Source organism: Sturnira hondurensis, unplaced genomic scaffold (assembly GCF_014824575.4).
Source record: "Sturnira hondurensis isolate 20B ecotype Veracruz unplaced genomic scaffold, ASM1482457v3 Scaffold0022136, whole genome shotgun sequence".
Lineage (NCBI taxonomy): Eukaryota > Metazoa > Chordata > Mammalia > Chiroptera > Phyllostomidae > Sturnira > Sturnira hondurensis.
The window spans coordinates 3,414,793-3,435,347 of NW_028094767.1; the positions used below are offsets into that span (position 1 = coordinate 3,414,793).

A 20,555-nucleotide genomic window follows, 5' to 3' on the forward strand; every position below is an offset into this window, starting at 1 on the left:
ATATCTTGCTGAGGAGAGTTTCCAGGCTGGTGAACTAGAGCACTTCCACGTGCCAGCGAGCCAGGCCTCAAACTCCATGAAGACAGACCTTTGTTCAGGACACTGCCCTACATTTCTTCATCTGACTGTTGGGGACTTCCGGTGAAAATGGCAGCAAAGGAAAAAGTGATGTTTGAATCATATCACAACCACACCAAAAATATAACTACAGAAGAACCATCCTTCAGAACTGCCTGAAATCTGGCTGAAGTCCTACAACTAGAAAGTTAAAGAGGAAGCCACATCAAGACTGGTAGGAGGGACAGAGACACTGAATGGGCTGGTCCCACCCCCTTGTGTGGCAGTTTATCTCAGCTGCAGAGGCCCCCCTTGAAGAGAGACAGGTGCCAGCCCCACACCAGGCTTTCTAGCTCAGAGTTCCAGTGTCAGGAAGAGAAATCTCCATTACTTCTGGCTATAAAAAGCAGTGGCGATTGAGGGTGAGGGAGATGGAAGGCCTCTACAGTCCCAAGCAGTTATTTTTAAAGGGCCCATGCATGGGCATGAAACTTATGCAGATTCAATTGCTCTGAGCTACAGTGTTGGAGCAGCAGCTTGAAAGGAAACAGGGAAATGGAAGGAGGAATAGGAACACAGATATCAGAATAAGAGCTAGGGTAGCAACTTTCTGCTAGACAAAAGTGCTGGCAGAGACCACTGGACCTTTCCTGAGACCTCCCCACCACTCCCACACAGCCAGCATGCAGATACCATATCTGAGTTTCATCAACCTGGCTCACACTGTTTGCTCTATCATGGTGATTCCCTGAGGCCCCACCCCACCCAATTTGCAGGCCCATCCAGGCCTTTTCCTGAGGCTTTTCCATACAGATGACCTGTCTTGCTTCATGTGTTGAACTTTCCTAAAATCTCTCAAGCATTATTTGGTCTCTACATACCAGGTCCTACATTATGCTAAGTGGCACCAGGCCCCACACTATTGGGCGGCCCACTTTGGTTCACAGCTTGTCTTCTCCTGAGCACCTCTAAGCCCAATAAAAATAGCAACCATCTCCAGATCACTCTGTAGCTTGTGCTGGGGTGGCCTCAGGCAGGTCACAGGTGATGACTAACTTCTCCCAGAAGGTCCTACAGCACCCTGTGGACAGCTTCAGCCACACCTGATTACAACCCTTCCACCTCTATGAGCAACACGCTCAAGGGGCAGACTCAGTGAGCACCCTAGGTCCACTGAAGCAAGTCCTGCTCTGTAGGGTTGACTCCTGTACAGCAGCTACTCCGCTGTAGTCACAGCCCATCCTCACAACTGACTGGCCTAGGGGCCAATCCCTCCCAGTGATCCCAACAGCAATGTGGGCTCAACTACAACAGGACAGTGAACACAGCCCGCACAGGGGTGCATCTGGAACTCCCAGCTCAAGTGAATGGGGAGGCTGTGCCACTAGGCCTTATAGGATAACTACAATACAGGTCTACTCTATCAAGTCCAGGAGATGTAGCAGTTCTATTCAATACAAAGAAACAAACATAGGGAAGCAGCCAAAATGTGGAGACCACGTCCCAAATGAAAGAACAGGAGAAATTCCCAGGAAAGTAACTAAATGAAATGGAGGCAAACAAACCACTAGATACAGAGTTCAAAATAATAGGTATAAGAATGCTCAAGGAACTTGGTGAGAACCTCAACGGCATAAAAAGGGTCAATCAGGAATGGAGGATACACTAACTGCAATAAGAATTGTTTGCAGGGACTCAACAGTAGAGTAGATGATGCTGAGACTAAAATCAATGACTTGGAATATAAGTAAGTAAAAAACACTCAATCAGAACAGTAAAAAGAAAAAAAAGAATCTAAAAATATGAAGATAGTGTAAAGGTATTCTGGGACAACTTCAAGCATACTGACATTCTCATCATGGGGGTACTGGAGGGAGAAGATAGAAAGCAAGAAATTGAAAACCTATTTAAAAAGATAATGACAGAAAACTTCCTTTTCCTGGTGAAGAAAATAAACATACAACTCCAGGAAGCACAGAGAGTTTAAAAAATGAACACAAAGAGGCTCACATCAAGACACATCATAATTAAAATGCCAAAGGTTAAAGACAAAGAATCTTAAAAGCAGCGAGAAAAAACCAGTTAGTTACCTATAAGGGAGCTCCTATAAGACTATCAGATGATTTCTCAACAGAAACTTTGCAGGCCACAAGGGACTGCCAAGAAATATTCAAAGTGATGAAAAGCAAGGACCTACAACCAAGATTACACTACCCAGCAAAGCTATCATTTAGAATCGAAGAAAAAGAGCATCCAGTCAAGGAAAAGCTAAAGGAGTTCATTACCACCAAACCAGTATTACATGAAATGCTAAAAGGTCCTCTTTAAGAAGAAAGATAAAATATATGAACAATAAAATGGCAATAAATACATATCTATCACTAACTGAATCTAAAAATCAAAATAAACAACCAGAGCAGAACAGACTCATAAATATGAAGAGTATTTTGATGGTTGGCAGAAGAAAGAATGTTTGGGGAGGAAGGGTGAAGAAGGTGAAGGGACTTAGAAGTACTAATTGGTAGTTTCAGAACAGTCACGGGGGTGTAAAGTGCAGTGTAGAGAATAGAGTCAGTAATGTTCTAATAAGTATGTATGGCGTCAGATAGATATGAGATTTATCGGGACGATCACTTAGTAAATTTTATAATGTCTAGTCACTGGGGTATACACCTGAAATTAATATAATGTATGTCAACTGTAACTAAAAAATAAAAAATAATTGAAAAAATAACAAATTTATTCATTAAAAAATATGTTCCTGAATTGAAGAAACTATTGTGAAATAAGTAGCATTTAAAATTTTCTGTAATATTTCTCAAATATAATTTGAGAAATTATATTTGATTTAACGTCTAATTAAATTTCTGATTTAATTCCTAATTATATTTGATTTAATATCTAATGGGAAATTAATTTTTAAATTAATTTTCCATTAGATATTAACTTATGTATTTATTCTCCATAACAAGTTAAATTATCAAATAACTTTACTTAGAATGTTTTTAAATCCCCAAGTTAATATAAACACATATCCATTAGTATATGCTCGCTAATTATGCCTACTGACATCAAATGTCAACTTTAAGTAAAATTATGACTGAAAGATTACTAGTTGTATATAAAAGATAACAATCTCTTCTTAACAATGCTTTCATATCTTTCAAATTAAGAATGTAGAAAACAAAGATAATTACTTTTGAAAATATATTTCAAAGGAGGATGATAAAGAGACAAAAATCTATTTGCATCAAATTTGTTCTTCATGTCTCTTTATTAAAATTTACCTAGCTACAGAAAGCTAACTTTATAGGTCTTGGAGAGAATATATGTTACAAATATGAATGCTGTTGGAAAGTTGTTGGTTTTGGCAAGCTTTTAAAATTAGACAACTTCTGTGGTAAATTAAAGGATTATGCTTCCAATTTTCTCTGAAAGCTTGATTTTGTATAAAACATCTGAAATTTGTCTGCCCAAAAGAAAATGATATATAGCCCTGGCTAGTATGGCTCAGTGGACTGAATGCTGGCCTATGAAGCAAGGGGTCCCTAGTTCAATTCCCAGTCAAGACACATGCCTGGGTTGTGGGCTAGGTCCCCAGTATGGGGTGCGGACAGGGGTTATTAGAGCATTACTGACTTTATTCAATGATGTTTCTCCTCATCTCTCCCTCCCTTCCCCTCTGGAAATAAAAATAAAATCCATTAAAAAACAAAGTACAATTTAAAAGAAAATGATATATGATAAACACCAAAAATTTTTCAGAGCTATACCAAGAAAATTCAGCTTCTTTTTATGATGAATAGAGTTGAACTCTTAGTTGAACTCTTTTAGATGTTCAACTAAACATAGAGAATTCAGAAACTAAACATATTCTCTTTGGGTTTCATTATATGTGTATTTTTATATTGTAAATTACACCGTCTCTCCTTATACATTGCGCAGATTTTATCACTGGGTGGGAAAATTTTTGGGAGGAATATTTAAGCCAACAGTAAATTAAAATTGTAAGGCACATTCAGGACAAATCCGAAAAATGAAGAAGCTCAAATCTATATTGATATTATTTCGAAGTATTGTGTTGATTTCATATTGTAAAAATCATCCTAATCATTACTTAAGTTTTAAATGGTTTTTAATCATGACTACTTTTTAGAATAACTTTAAATTCATTATATCTATAAAAGGTTGTTTACCCTTAATACAAACATTATGGTCTGTTTTTTCTACTACAATTCCCCTGTATTATAGGGGAACTATGAAAACATAAGACATGTTTTGGACTATTTTGAATGGACTACGCAACTCCAAACGCATCTGGAGGAAGGGATTCCCTTTTCCCTTTCACATCAGAACTTAGCGCTTAGTTAGTGGAATCCCTAAATGGACAACAGATGGATGGATAACAGATGATTATTTGTTACAGAATCATCTCAAACACAAAATGAAGTCATTTAGGGTATGACTCAAGAATCCATAATATTCTTTAAAATGATCTTTTAGAGATTGATCATTCAAACATATTTATATTTTACAACCTATAAGCACCTTATAAATGCTTAATTTTATTTGTACCCAAACAGGCCTTTTGAAGATAACTTGGTATCATATAGTTACATATCCTTTAGGAAGAAGGATGATGATTATCTAAAACAAATTTTCTGAAACTGCACTCAAGAATATTATACAGATGTCCCTAAAAAAGGCATCCCAGAATAAAATACATTTGGTATATATTGGAATGAAGATAAACCTTAGGAACAATAATGTGCACTGTGAATCACTAACAGGGAAGTACAGTGAGCAGTGTTTGGAAAACATTATATACATTATACAGAAGGCTATGCACTTCTCATTTCAGATACACTTATCTCAACATTTTCTTGGTTCGTACTATACTTGGATAGAGGAAATCAAAACAATACCTGATATTTTAAGCAACTACATAGTGTGGCTTTATATACATAATACAGAGAAGATCATGTCATACGGTTTCCTTCTGTAGTCCTTTACAAGAATACAGAATACCTGGTTGACTTTTGGGGATTGAACATTGTTTTGATGAATTCTGTAATAACATAACTTCTAAATCTTTTTCCTGATGTCCAGAGTAAAATTAACCCAAGGCAATGTACAATAAAACATTGATGGCATCACTGGATGATTTGAGCAAAGACATACAGGGAACCAGAATATAAAAATATGTTTTTTTAAGATTTTATTTACTTACTTTTAGAGGGAAGGGAAAGAAGAAGAAAAGAGGGAGAGAAATATCGTTGTGTGGTTGCCTCTTGTGTGTGTCCCACTGGGGGCCTGGCCTGCAACCCAGGCATGTGCCCTGACTGGGAATCAAACCAGCAACTCTTTGATTTGCAGGTTAGTGCTCAATCCACTGAACCATATCAGTCAGGGCTATGTTTTAAACTCTTAAATAGATTATAATCTCCCTAGATATGTGGCCTATATATTATATATTACTGTAGTCTTGGAAAATAATGAAGTCCTTACATATTATAGAAACTAAAAAGTTTCTTGCTATTTAACTATGACATATAAATATATTCTATCATAATTGATCTGACTTGTTCATCTTTTAACTATGAACTTGAATAATAAGAATTTAAAACCTATGTAGATTGTAGTTACTTGAAAGACAAAAAGAAAGTAGTAGTAGAAGTAGTAAGTATATTGAGAGCCATGATTCGTCACAGCATTAGCTATAAGAACAGGAAATACTGAAGGCTGAATAGCCTGCAGCCCTCTTCTTCTTCAGTGAGTCACAGCATTTTCACAGTGCTGTCACTTTGTTCTGTTTTTAAATATACTTTATTGATTATGCCATTACAGCTGTCCTATTCCCCCTTCATTCCCCTTCACCCTGCACACTCCTCCCTCACCATCCCCCCACTTTAGTTTATGTCCATGTGTCTCAAGTTCTTCAGATGCTGTATTTCCCATAATATTCCTGCCCTCCCCCCTGTCTATTTTCTACCTACCATCTATGCTACTTATTCTCTGTACCTTCTCCCCCCTTCTCCTCCTCCCAATCCCCTGTTGCTAACTCTTCATGTGATCTTCATTTCTATGGTTCCGCTCCCGATCTAGCTATCCTCTTAGTTTGCTTTTGTTTTAGGCGTGGTTGTTAATAGCTCAGGAGTTTATTTAAGGTACTTGGCTCTCTTATGAACAAAAAGAAAAATGACTTCAAGAAGTACTGGTTTACAGTTATTTTAGTAAACTTTTTGTAGTAATTAAAAGTGGAGAAGTCCTGCCCTAGCTAGTGTAGCTCAGTGGGTTGAGCGCAGGCCTGTGAACCACACAATCGCATTTCAATTCCCAGTCAGGGCACATGCCTGGGTTGCAGGCCAGTTCCCAGCAGGGGACTCACAAGAGGCCACCATACATTGATGTTTCTCTCCTTCTCTCCTTCCCTTCCCCTCTAAAGATAAATAAAATCTTTTAAAAAGTGGAGAAGTCCTGCTCAAGCCCCATTTATTGATATTCTTTTAAATTAAATAGATTTTGAAATATACTAACTTATAAGTATTTCAATAAAAAAGAATCTATTGGAATAATTTTTACCCTTGATCCTACGCAACTCAATAAGGCTACATTCTTTAGCTTTTTCAATTTTCTTAAAATCTAGAGAACTTAATATTCTATTAGGACCAGATGCTTAGAAATTAGAAATAAAGATAAAATATATTCTACTAACATTTTTATCAGTTGAAATTGCTCATGTGGATAATTAAAGTATGACATTGTCAATGAACAATAAGATAATTACTCTCAATTTCCTTCAATAGATGAGCTAGTTGCAGGGAAACCCAGGAAGGAATGCTTTAGAACACATTTTATTGCACTTCATGAAAATGTGTGATAACATTAGACTTCCTGAGTATTAGGAATGCAACTTCTCGTATTTTGAACATTTGTATTTCTTGGTCTTTTCATCAAACCCAAAATTCTATCAACAAAACTCCTATTTCTGTAAACTAGTTAAGAGCGAATATAAGACATGGGCTGTCCTCACTGAGTCTGCTTTACCGAATGAAGACGGCACTGGGTCCTGTGGTCTTTTCCCTCCCAGGTACCTGCCTTGTAAGGACACGAGAGTACCGCTGGTGCTTTAAACAACACGCAAATTCCTTAGAGCTCACACAAGGTAAACTTTCTTATCGCATCCACTCATACCAATCCTGAAAGCCAACCAACCGCAAATTACAGCCCATGGAGAAAATGCAGCAGGTTTCTTGTTTTATTTTGTATATAGAATCGTATTGGAACATAGCCGCACTCACTTGTTTACATAGTGTTCACATACCGCTGAATAGACCTGACAGTGTTCTGCAGAGCCTGAAATATTTACTAGATATCTCTTCACAGAAAAAGCTTTCTGGCACTGGAGTAAAGGATGCTCTCTGGATTTAATCATATCAGAAGGAAATTCCTGCCACTGTGACTGAGCGACCTCTAAGATTATGACTACAGTTCCCAGCCATACGTTACAGTAGACAGCACCACACTGTCTATTGGGAACACTACACAATAGTCTATAAATGTTCAACTCACTCTCTTCTCAGTCATTTTAATTAAAGTGTTAGTGTTTGTTTTCTGCTACCTGACCTAGACAGTATTTTTGCGAGAATATTAGGCAAGGTGGCTCCACCTGTATATCGTGGACACAGATGGAGTTTGTGGGAAGAGTATGGCCAACTCACCTGATTCTACCCCTGGGGCGCTCAGATTGCTCTGACATAAAGCTTGTGCTGCTGAGGCGTGAGGCACTGCTGGTTCTGGAAATGGCGGACACATCACTGACGTCACTATCTGATGACTTGGCGGAGACGTTATCACAGCTTCTGTACTGATCTTTATGTATGTTATACTAAAGATTAAAAACAAGAAAGCATGAGCTCCGTCATCAGACTGTGGAAAAATGAGACATACACGGTGAGGATAACGACTACTTAGCCAACATCAAATACAAATGTACCTTCGTGAAAGTAGGTGTGGAATCTAAAACAATCCAAATGTTAACGTAACATATGATTTCCAATGTAAAACTCTTACATCCTTTCAATGGTAAAGAATGGTTTTTGGAGACTGAATTATAAATTAAACACAAAAAGCAAATGCCTGGGTGGAGAATTCTGAATTATTTGCATGTACCTAAAACCTCAAAATTGTATTATTTTTTCTAGTACACCAGTTTCTCTTTTCTTGCTTTTGTTTTCATGATTCCTTATTCACCTTCTACTCCATCCATAGTGTGGCCTGCTTCCATCTGTCTGTGCTTCTTGGTTCTTTCTAGAATTATTCAGTTCACTCACATCTCTCCCACTCTGTAACACGGCCCTGTATCAAACTTCTTAAAAAATATCTGTCTTTACAAAAAATGGTTGATATTAAAACAGCAGCTGTGCCAAAGAGTAAAGCAATGGCAGCAAAAAGTAGACTTTGGCTTGAAACTATCTATCATGGTTTAATTTGACATTTTCATGTTTAAACCATCAACTCAGTGTTAAAAATAAAAAATGGGACTCCTATTAAAATTTCAATATACACTTTAGCTTATATTTAAATGTGTTCAGATTTGTCTTTGATAGGTGTTACCTAAGATTTTAGAATAATTGGGGGAAAGATTAAAACATGCAAAGCTGTCAAAGCAGTTAATCTGCTCTCCTTTCTATGTCACTGTTTTATTGTGACTGATCGCACAGTGAAACCTTTATATGTTACTATATGTTTTACTTATAAAATAATAAATTTAGGCAATTGCATATAATTTTATAATCCCTAGTGTATAAGTCCTCTTATCTTAGGTCCTAGAAGGTAAGACAACTTCTTACGTAAGAGAAAAGAACACATAGGTAAAATACACACATGATTAAACATTGAGTATTTAAGTTTCTTATCAAGTGATTGAATTTTAGATTCATGTGTTAGGGTATGAAAATAGGAAATGTCTGTTAAGCCTGTAGAAAAATTTACCCACCCTTTGATGCCCTATTAGATGAGTTTTAATAAATCTGAAGTAATCCAAATATTCTACTTCTAAAAATTTATATATAAACAATTTGTCCCTCTAAAGAACATGAAATAAACTGATGCTAAAACCTGGACCTATATATACAAAAAAAGTATAACACAATATTTAAAGAAAAGTCTAGAGAAGGGAATCATGTTTATTTAACACGACTTAACATCAGTTGAGAGTAGTTCAGGCCTAAGGTATTTAAATGTCAGTTTCAATTCTTTATCTCTCATGTATATGAAGTGGGCATGAAAACAATTCCAAATTTGTACAATACCTATAAAATTTTCTTTCCTAAGATTTTTTAATTGTGTAGTTTTTTGATAGCCATATGCACACTCCAAAAGGAAATTCATATATGTTTTGTCCAGAATTGAGCTATTTCTACAACTTATGGGCATGATCTGAAAGTAATATGATTTAAGATAATGTATTAGAAGTAATGGGAAAATGTTTATCACTAAATTCTACCATATCTGATAGCATGACCCTGACTGACATGATTTATTTTGGTCAGAACTGTATTTTTTTAATACACAGAGATGTGGTAAAGCCCTAATATGCTTACACAGTGGAACCTGACTTTAATACTACTACTGGAGTATACATATAACTCATATTATTTGTTTTAGAAACCACAGTTGCTAAGCAGATATGTCATGTAATTATTATAGTGCTTGCAATCATATTGAAATGGTATCTTGTCCATGGCAGAATACACGAATGGGGTTCCAATGCCACATGAATTTACCCCGCAGCAGCAGCAGGTTTTCTGGCATCGCGGTGACACCCCGAACACACGCTCCCTTACCTGACAAACACCAGTGTCAGTAGTGGAGACTATAGCGCAGGATAAAGGAGTGCACATGGAACTATTTGCCCAGCTGGAGAACTTTTCCTTTTCTATAAGCCATCTCTTCCTTTACCTTTTGTATATATCTTTTGATATTCCAGCAGATAGATAAAACGAGAGATTTTTAAAAGACTGTAGGTTACACTAAATTTTTCTATATTGGGGTAAAGAATGATCTATTATTCTGACATGCCATTACAGTTCACCTCGATTATTTGAAGAAATGACATATTCTTTTACATTCACCTCATACTGCTATATTTAGCAGTAAAAAAAGTTTAAATAATTGGTGTTTTATCAAGCACAGTTTGTTAAATTTCCTATTTAAAATTAAATACTTGAATGGAAGTACATTAATTATATTTTGAGAGACATAGTATCTTCAGGAGGAATGTATACTGATCAAGCAGCAGGGAAATAAGTCCTCGGTGTGGGGGAGGTTCTAATCGTAGCACTGCTCTTTTTATACATAATAATAAACATTCAGCTACCTACAATGAGCATTTCATCTGTCTGGGTTGCTGTTCCTGGTTTACAGAAACATAAACACTTTTTAAAATGTGAGTTCCTAAATGCAAATTCACCCTCCAGTTATGAATTTCACCCCATCACTAAGGCATGCATCTCTGTAGCATCAGTGAGGAAAACAGCACGGTGTCACATGTCCGAGATACCAGAGTAGTTTTGCGTTTTTTTCAAAAGCAAAGTTAGTGCTCATTCCTTACTCAGGATGAATATTAGGGTCAGTCAGTCTTTTAAAGGTGGTGCCAGGTTTCAAACATCTTAGCAACATTTGTTTGGTAATTCTTTGCCCTGAAGAAAATTTAGGTCTACTGGTGTTTAGTTATAAATATTTTGAGAATGGTGACATAATTTCTAAGTTGGCAGAATTTCAACTAAGGTGTATTGCTTTATCCAAAATGTCAAATAGTGTAAGATGCTAAAAAAGAATAAAGGGATATGGTTTAAAATAAATGTATATTAAATTTACAACAATGCTAGTTCTTGTTTATGTGAATAAATATATATTTTTGTAAATTATAAAAAGGCAAGGGTTAGGGGATAAAAAATGAAAAACATAATTTCTCAAGCATATGAGAGAGACTTGAGGTAACTGGAAACTAGAAATTTTATTGTAAGCATAATATATTCAAATTGTGAAGAATATTTATCTTTTACTTGATATATAAAATAAAAAGCTAATCATTTGTTATTTTATCTTATATATTTTTACTATTCTGTATTCTTATAAGTTTAAAGATATATCTTTGATCTCACATTGATTGATAAAATTTACTCATTTTATTTATGAGTAATAGTATCAATTTATGCAGTAAGAACAACAGTTACATATTTAAAAGTAACATTTTTTAAAAATTCAGATAAGAGGAAAAGAAATGCCTGTGTAAAAGAAAGGAGAAAAATGAGAGTGTGATAATTGAACCGTGTGCAAAGCTGCAGTGAGCCTCTAGACCAATCCTGCCAGAGCACAGTACACATCTCAGCGATGGAAAAGCCCAAGGAAGTGGCACCGGAGCTCCTATCGGGAGTTCTGGGCTCATCACCCCACAGCAAGGCTTTACTGATCTTGGCAAAGGCCCACTTCCTTCTGATCCTCATACATTTGGTAAGCAAAAGAGCCGGAATAGAAAATTAACCTGAAGCAATTTTAGGTTCTAAATTACTATGAGCCAGAAGACTTGGATCTCCCAGGCCAGATAAGCCTCCTTTTGATTTATTATGAATGTAATGGATTAGTGATCACCTGGCTTCTAGGGCACTTCATTTTGTAGATTGTTTTGATCAACTGACTAATGATTTGGGTCCTAGTTTATAATACTGCAGAAAGGCTTTTGCTATTTCACCCTGATTCTTTCATTATCTCTTACTTGCTTCCTATAAATAACTCCCTGGCTATTGTATTTGACCTCATAGAAGTTGGTAAAGCATTTCCTGGTTTAATGAAGATTTTCCAGTTTAAAGAACATTTCTGAATAATTGTATCCAATTGTGGAGAAAGAAATCATAAATTACCCTGCCTTCTAATTCTTAGTTCATTAGTAGTAAAAGAAAACAAAAATGATAATGATATCCATAAGACAGATATCCAGAAGACAGGCAAGCTGATTAAGTGGTGATACCACACAGAAAAAAACCACGAAGAATACATGTGGAGCTGGAATCAGCAACTGTATAAAACATCAAGATCCTTTACTAATTTTTTTCCTTTACTCCTTTCACTTTGTGAAATGCTGTTTCAGAGCCCTAGGGAACTGAGTCAGTGATCACAGCGACCACAAGCATTGTCTCTGTTGGAAATCCTTTGGCATTATGCTGAGCGAAATAAGCCAGGCGGTGAAAGACAAATACCATATGATATCACCATTAACAGGAATCTAAACAACAAAACAAACAAGCAAGCAAAATGTGACCAATGACACTGAAATACGGAACAGGCTGGCAGGGTCCAGAGGGGAGAGGGGTGAGAATCACAGGGGAAAAGGGGATGGACTCACATGAACAAGTATAAAGGACACATGGACAATAATTAAGGTGGGGGGAGGAAATGGGAGGGAGGTGGGGAGCACTGGGGGGGGGCAAGGCTGAGAATATAAGACAGAAAACTGTACTTGAACAAGAATTAAATAAAAATAAAAATATAAAAAAATAAAATAAAAATAAATGTTCTTGAATTTAAAAAAAAACAAAAAAAAAACCCCAAAACAAAAAAAATAGAAATCCTTTGGCAGCTAACCTAAAATGTAAAGCGACAAACTGCATCTAACACACACGACTCTGGCAGCCCAAGGTTAATCATATTTGGCAACCACCTCTACTTTTTGTATAAGTTTCTGAACATCTGGCTCTATAATGGCCAATCTCCATAATTTAAATATAAGTAGGTTTTTTTACCCTTCCTCTCACCCCCTTTCTCCTCGGGAACCATGGTTTATTCTCTACATCTGTAAACATGTTTCTGTTTTGTTTGATCATTTTTTTTGTTTTCACAGATAAGTGAAATCATATTGTATTTGCCCTTCGATGTCTGAGTTATTTCAGTTATCATAATACCCTCTAAGCCCATCCATGTTGTCACAATGGCAAGATTCCATTCTTTTATGTGGCTGAGTAACATTTCCGTATGCATTAGCCCTACATCGTTTATCTCCATNCCAAGGTTAATCATATTTGGCAACCACCTCTACTTTTTGGATAAGTTTCTGAACATCTGGCTCTATAATGGCCAATCTCCATAATGTAAATATAAGTAGGTTTTTTCACCCTTCCTCTCACCCTCTTTCTCCTCGGGAACCATGGTTTATTCTCTACATCTGTAAACATGTTTCTGTTTTGTTTGATCATTTTTTTTGTTTTCACAGATAAGTGAAATCATATTGTATTTGCCCTTCGATGTCTGAGTTATTTCAGTTATCATAATACCCTCTAAGCCCATCCATGTTGTCACAATGGCAAGATTCCATTCTTTTATGTGGCTGAGTAACATTTCCGTATGCATTAGCCCTACATCGTTTATCTCCATGTCCATCGATCAGTGGACACCCGGGGTGCTCCATACATTGGCTGTTGTAAATAACGCTGGGATGGTAAGATGGGTACATACATATTTGGAGGAATATGGTCAGTAACATCCTAATAACTTTGTACAGTGTCGGATGGTTTCTAAACATTGTGGTGATCACTTTGTGAGATATTTAAATGTTAAATAACTATGCTGCATACCTGAAAATATTATAATATTGTATGGTTACTATATTTTAAAAAATAAACATATTTTTCTAGGTTCATATTTCAAGCGAACAATATTGATTCAGTATAGCTTTATTTAATTTTGAATTTCTAAAAGGTCATTACCTCCAAAAGGGGTTCTTGATATCAAATTATAACACAGGTTTTCCTGTAATGGCTGAGGCCACTTTTGTAGCATTCTAAAATAATTTTTTAATAAGCCAGATATGTGTTATTTCATGAAGTATAAAGTTCTATGCATATATTAATTAAAATTATTAGATGATGCTTAGCAGGTTATAAATTTCTTAGTATAGTGTTAGAAAATACTATTGAAGTATAAGTTAAATGTTTATTGGCACATGGAATTGAGTGGATTTCAGTTTCTAAGAGTTTGAAGTTGGCATCTTATCTTACTAAAGACAGAGCAATAAGAAATCTCACATCACATGATTTCAGTCATTCAGTAACAAATCTGAATAGTAAATTTCAAACAAAAATGGCATTTAATACTAAAAATATGTAACTTAATATTTAAATGTAATATTAAATGGTATTCAATCTATAAAATGGCTTTATCTATCTTATTTACGTGAATTTGATTATGGATAATTGATCATTAAGTGACTTTGGTTTTTTAAACATTTTTATTGAATCCATTGGGATGACTTTGACTAATGAAATCATCTAGATTTAAGGTGTACAGTTCTACAGCACATCGTCTGTATATTGTGTTGCATTTCACCACCCAAGTCAAGTCTCTCACCATTTACTCACCCTTTACCCTCTTCTACCTGCTCCTCCCACTCTTTCCCTCTGGCAATCACCATACTATTGTCAGTGACTTTAGTATCAGGTAGTTTTAATTCCTTTTTAGAAAAAAAATTACATCCAAATTAGTAAAGTTGTATCTTGTGAAAATAGCAAGAGAAGAGAGGTAATGTTGCACGACTAGCATTTGCATGACTTCTCGTATGTATCTCGCTGCTTGCTAGTCCTGCCTCATACACACACTGCACATTTACAAAGAGAGGCTATTGGTTGGGTATCAACTAGTTTTACCTTGGAATATTGCTCGCGATCAAGTTCTTGACTAGAACCAGACCCTGTTGTCTGCTTAAATCGATGCACTTTCATTTTCATCTGTCTCGTTCGCTCCTCCACTACTAAGCTTGCTGCAAAAACACACAATGGAAGCCTATTAACACACTCGAAGTGCCTTTTAGAAAGTGAATGGTTTAAGATTTTAATGCTTTTGACATGACTTTAATTAAATGGAGTTTAGAAATAACATGATTAGTACATTAAACAAAGTGTAGAATATGCAATGCTAGCAATGCTGATGTAAAAAGGAACATGACTCAACTCACACAGAATGGGGAACAAAAATACTAGTAACAAAATACCCTATTTCTTCATCTGATACGAAATATTTTCAGCTCCATTCATAAACAACCACGTGAAACAAAACTTAATTGTGAAAATATGTTTCATATGTACTCCACTGGTTGCAGCATGTGCATATGTAGAGAAAACAAATAAGCACACCGAACACTCCACACACACACACACGTGCTCACATGCATGCACGCACCCATTGCACCTCCTCATCTAAGAGTCACCTGGAAACTGCTTTATTATTTATTTCTTTAAAAGATTTTATTTATTTATCTTTAGAGGGGAAGGGAAGGAGAGAGAAAGAGAAACATCAATGTCTGGTTGCCTCTCATGCGTCCCCTGCTGGGAACTGGCCTGCAACCCAGGCATGTGCCCTGACTGGGAATTGAACTACAATCCTCTCGTTTGCAGGCCAGCACTCAATCCACTGAGCTACACGAGCCAGGGCTTAGAAACTATCTTAATTGAGAAGAATCTGCTTCTACCAGGTGTTCTTATTAAGTTATTAATTTCTATTGGTAGCTTTTCTTAAACATTTGCCAGTCTTAAAATTGAACTAAGAGAAAAGATTAGTTGTCTATTTCAGATGGTTATGTCTGACCACGTATATAAAATTAGTAAGTTTAAAAATGTGATATAAAAATTTTGGCTCTGTAATTTATAATATGTGAAGAAATATATTTCATTGAAGCCTGCTAACCTCTTAAGTAGTAGGTGAGACTGTTTAGATAGAAAATAATTATCACCTTCAATAAAATTGTTATTTTAAGTCAGAATCCATCATAAGTGGCTAAGTTTCAAGACCCTGCCTATAAAGTTTACACTGTCACAGACGAAGAAGAAAGAGCTCAGGGCGCAGCGGAGGGCAGAGTCGGCCCCAGACACGCACCTGTGTTGGGTGATGTCTATGCTGACATTCTGACAGCTTATCTTTTGCCAGTTTCCTCGCCTATTCAACCACTTCAAATGCTAAGATTTATTTCTAAATTATGTATCTACACATATACATGAGACAATTGCATTGTGATTAATGTACTGGGCCATCCACAAAAAAGAATGATTTATTCCTTTAATGATTTAAAGGATAACAGAAAGTTGATATATCTGATTGGCTAGATGGTTGATTCCATCTCTTGCAAGAAGTTTATAAAAATACTGGACAAAATTTTTCATTGCAATGATTAAACAGGGCCTATTATCCTTCATAATGGATGCTGACACCCATTTTAAAAATTAAGTAAATATATAGCTTTTATTGTGTGTTCAAGTACAGACTAAATGTTCAAATTATACTTTTACCTCCAAATATTGGAAGTTTAGCTTTGTTTAAAGTCCATAAATTACACAGATAATAATCAATCCCTAACATCAGTTATGTGAATTAAGCAATGACACATACTTGCTTTGAAAATGTTGACTTCAGAGACAGTAAGTATTAACTATTAATGATTAAAGGATGGGTCAATGAGATCTTGAGAAAAGCAGCTCAGAAATTTGTTGATTACTATATATAACACATTAGGAACCAGAATGAATATTATAAAGTAAAATGTTAATTGGGAATAATAAGAAATTGAGACGAAGTTATTGAAAAATGTGTTATATTTATATAAAGCTATATGCAATGTTTTACAATATATACAAATATCTGTTCTCTGCCTTCTGCCTATGGTGTGGGTACTTTTGGGGCACTTGCTCAGTCTTTGAGCTTTGAAGAAGTCAAATGAACTGTGATAATCAGTTGTACTTTATAATTAAAGCTAAAGCAATTCAAAGCAATCTCTAGTTGGTATAAAAACAGATTTAAATGACATTAGCTCAATTTTCTCACCAAATGGTATTAATTTTATTTGAAGAGCTTTTTAACATCAATCTGCCCATAACTTTATAACCTTCATGTTAAGCGTTAAGCACCAGGTAATTCTTAGGGAGGGTGGTGACTTGACACTAAAGAGATTATTTCCCCAGAGCTTCTGACCTTACTGGTCTGAAACTGTCCTGGTGGTTCTGGCCAGTTGGCTTTGCTGGGATAATACCCATCCCTAAATAGGATTATTTAGTTTAGGACACAGCTGCACTAAATCTTTACTTTACAAAACCCAAAACTAAATAATGCAAAGGGAGTGGTAGCCTAGCTAAAGTCATTTTTGTCTTCAAACCACACACAAGAATAACTGGTTGGAACATGCAGGTGGGAAAAGTAAATACAATTTTAAAAGTCTGATTTATTACAGTTGTCGAATGGAAAGTATTAGATATTATTAAAAATAAAGACAGATTAAAATAATTCTTTTTTTCATGCCACATGCTTCCCTAGATGAATTCCTAATCTATTGATGTTGTTGAACATTGATGAATCTACAACCAAGCAAAAATCATTTATAAATGTTGTTTATGCCTATAAGGATTTGTCTGTTATCTACTCCTTAATAAGATTATTAAAGAATCCTGTGACTTAAAAAAAAAACACTTAAAGTTCTTCAATAAACCTTCTCTAACCCATCCCAGAAAAATTTCTATAGAATTACCTCTTCCAAGGAGAATGTAATTTTCTGGAAAAGAAACTCTTTTGACTTACCAGTCATTTGTAATTTGCTTTAAAATATTATCAATGTTATAGGTATAGATGCTTTCTGATCACTATAAACTTTAACCTTTCATAAATATATTTAAAATACTAATCATGAATTTACAATTATATAAAGATGAAGTTGATCTGATCTTCTTAAGTATTTCACAATTCTTCCTCTGCATCTAAATTAACATGAAATTGAAATTTCGAATGTGTGTGTTTATCAGCAAAAAATAATCCATACATTACACTGTTAAACTTTCCAATTTTCAAGTATTTTAGGTAAAATATGATTGTAAAAGAAAACATAAGAATTTCTATATGATTAAATATGTTAAGGTAAAACAGTATTTTATAACAAGGTTAGCTGGTACATATGACAAAAGTAATACATGATAAAATCTGGACAGAATAATTAAGCTTGTCTAGTTAACTACAATACGCTGTCATGCAGTATGAATAGAAACATTAATGCCTCTGCTTCCCTGCTGCACAGCAAGATGCCGAGAGCTCGGCGATAGCGGAGCCCCATCTTTTCTCAATGCGTGACTCAGAAACATGCATTAAGTGATAAATAACCACTTATCTGGAAATTGTCAGGTAGAATGAAACACCTAAAATGCCTTAATTATTGACAGCATTGAAAAGAATCCCCTGTCTGAAGCACTTTATTTTAAAAAATCACTTATAGGGGAGCTCAAATATAAGAAAAGATATAATATGAAACACTGAGATTAAAGAGTAGTAAATGATGAAAAATTAGCTTATTGAATCTTTAATCAGTATAAAAATTATAAAGCCTGGAGAGAAAAATAATTTGATACTTGAAAATTCGAAATGTAATACTAGTCTATACTCACAGTTTTTAGACTTCAGAGGAATATAAATTAAGATGGACAAACATTCTCCATACAAGGGGGACCTCCCAGATAACAGGATTTATTTATTAAAAATTGTGCATTTATTTTTACACATTTAAATCCCAGTTGCCTTCAAAGTACCCTCCATTTGACGTAATACAGTTATCAAGACATTTTTTCCACTGCTCACAAGTTTTTGAATTTGTCAATTTTAAATGGCTTTTAGTGATTCTGCTATTTTATCCTTTGACCTCTTCCATATCAGCAAAACATTTCCCTTTGAGGCCTTTTTTCAACCAGGGAAATTAAAAAAGTTTGCTCAGGGTAGGACCCTGAGGGAGGGTGGGGCACAGGATCATGCCGATTTGGGTCAAACACTACCATAGACTCAGCTTGGTATGGGGAGGTGCACTTGTAAATTGCCCATTATAAAATGGGCAAACACTGTCTTTGAAAAAAATTAACTGAAGCCGAACACAGCCTCTCCCAACAAGGCCAGCTGGTAGTACACTAGTACAGATGAGCTCCTGGAACACTCACCTGGGGGGAAGGCTGTACTGCGTGGGACCTACCATTTAGAAGATAGTTCCGGTTTTGGGGGGTACCCTCCTCATACACCGGGAAGCAATGTGGCAAAATGGTAACAACCCCAAGACTGGGAATAACTGAGCATAGACTCAGCACTAGACTCACTCCCATTCATTGATGCTGCACTGATCAATTCTTGGTGCGTCTCTCCACTATGGAGTTTCATGTGTAAAACTTAAAGTAAGTTTACTTTACTTTACTTACTTTACTTAAAGTAAGTTTACTTTACTAAAGATTACTTAGAGTAATCTGTCATTTTAGTCTATGATTCTAATAACACATCTGTAAGGTATTGGTATTGGTGTAGTATTTTTTTATTTTTCACATTTTCAAAAGGCTTTCTCTTTGTTCTGTTACCTAATTTCCAGCATTTTAAAATTTGCCAATGAATCAAGACTACATATATTGAAAAAATTGGCCAGTTGTATTTTACATTATTGTTTATTTTCCAATAAAATATATATTCCTTGCATGTTTATACTTATTTTTAGTCATAGAAGTATAGTAAACTTTGATTTAATATTTATGTACCCTCTACCCCACTAACCACATATAGAGTATATGTACATGGACATTAAATGTATAAATTTTTTTGATTATAACAGAAATGCCTTAGTTCTAGGTCATTATCTTAGAACAAAATGCATTTGAATTTGCAAGTGTCGCAAAGTATCAAAACAAAGTGTGCCAAATTGTTTCTCTTACACCCTTGCTTAATTCTTTTGGATGTTAAGGATTATACTATAATGATATTAACAATAAAATAAAGCCAACATCTATCCAGCATGTGAAACATGAAACACAACAACAACGCACATTAATTACAAACATCACATTGTCTTTAAAGGCTTCCAAAGCAAACAACCTGCGTTCTGGTAGATAACCGCAGTGGAATGCTGGCATGGGGGAAACAGGTAATTTGTGTTTACGATTACTCAAACCTCAGCGCAGCCCAAACCGCAGCGCCGTCTCTGGTTCCAGCATGCCAATTGTCACTGAACCGCCTAAAACGACACTCAGGGTTTCCCACCGCAGACAGTACTCTCGGTGTCAAAATTGCGAACCCTCCGATATAACACTGAAGATGCGAGTCAGATATTTGACTGATAAGAAAGTCAGGCTCCTGATGAAAGAATCTGTTAACTTACCTGTCATTTCATGTTACATGGGGTTAGTTTTCTCAAAATGTATTCTGGTTTTTAGAGGGAGCACTGTCTCCTTAAGAGACACCTCTTCAAATACCATCTTTCTGGAGAGCAGCCCCTGCAGTGAAGGCTTCCTCTGGGAAACAAACTCACTCCCTGAGAGCTCCCATTTATCCCGAGTGACCTCTGATATGTGTACCTGTAACTTTTCATGATTCCAATCACACTGATGTTAAAAGAATCTCTGTTGAAAGGTTTGATGTAGCACAAATGCTAAATCTAACATCAATTTTTGATA

The 20,555-nt window shown here is 35.6% G+C and overlaps 1 protein-coding gene across 16 annotated transcripts in view; it reads right to left on the reverse strand.

Moving 5' to 3' along the window:
* The window catches only part of RIMS1 (regulating synaptic membrane exocytosis 1), a 230,686-nt gene that overhangs the window by 68,554 nt on the left and 141,577 nt on the right, over positions 1-20,555 (reverse strand). For 9 of the 16 annotated variants that reach the window (XM_037034289.1, XM_037034287.1, XM_037034285.1 and 6 more), the window contains 2 exons: positions 14,757-14,869; positions 7,779-7,945 (listed from right to left, as the gene is read on the reverse strand). The exons of the other annotated variants lie outside the window; for them this stretch is intronic. In XM_037034289.1, coding sequence (XP_036890184.1) covers positions 7,779-7,945; positions 14,757-14,869 — 280 coding nt within the window. The remainder of the gene's footprint in view (positions 1-7,778; positions 7,946-14,756; positions 14,870-20,555) is intronic. 16 annotated transcript variants of the gene reach the window in all.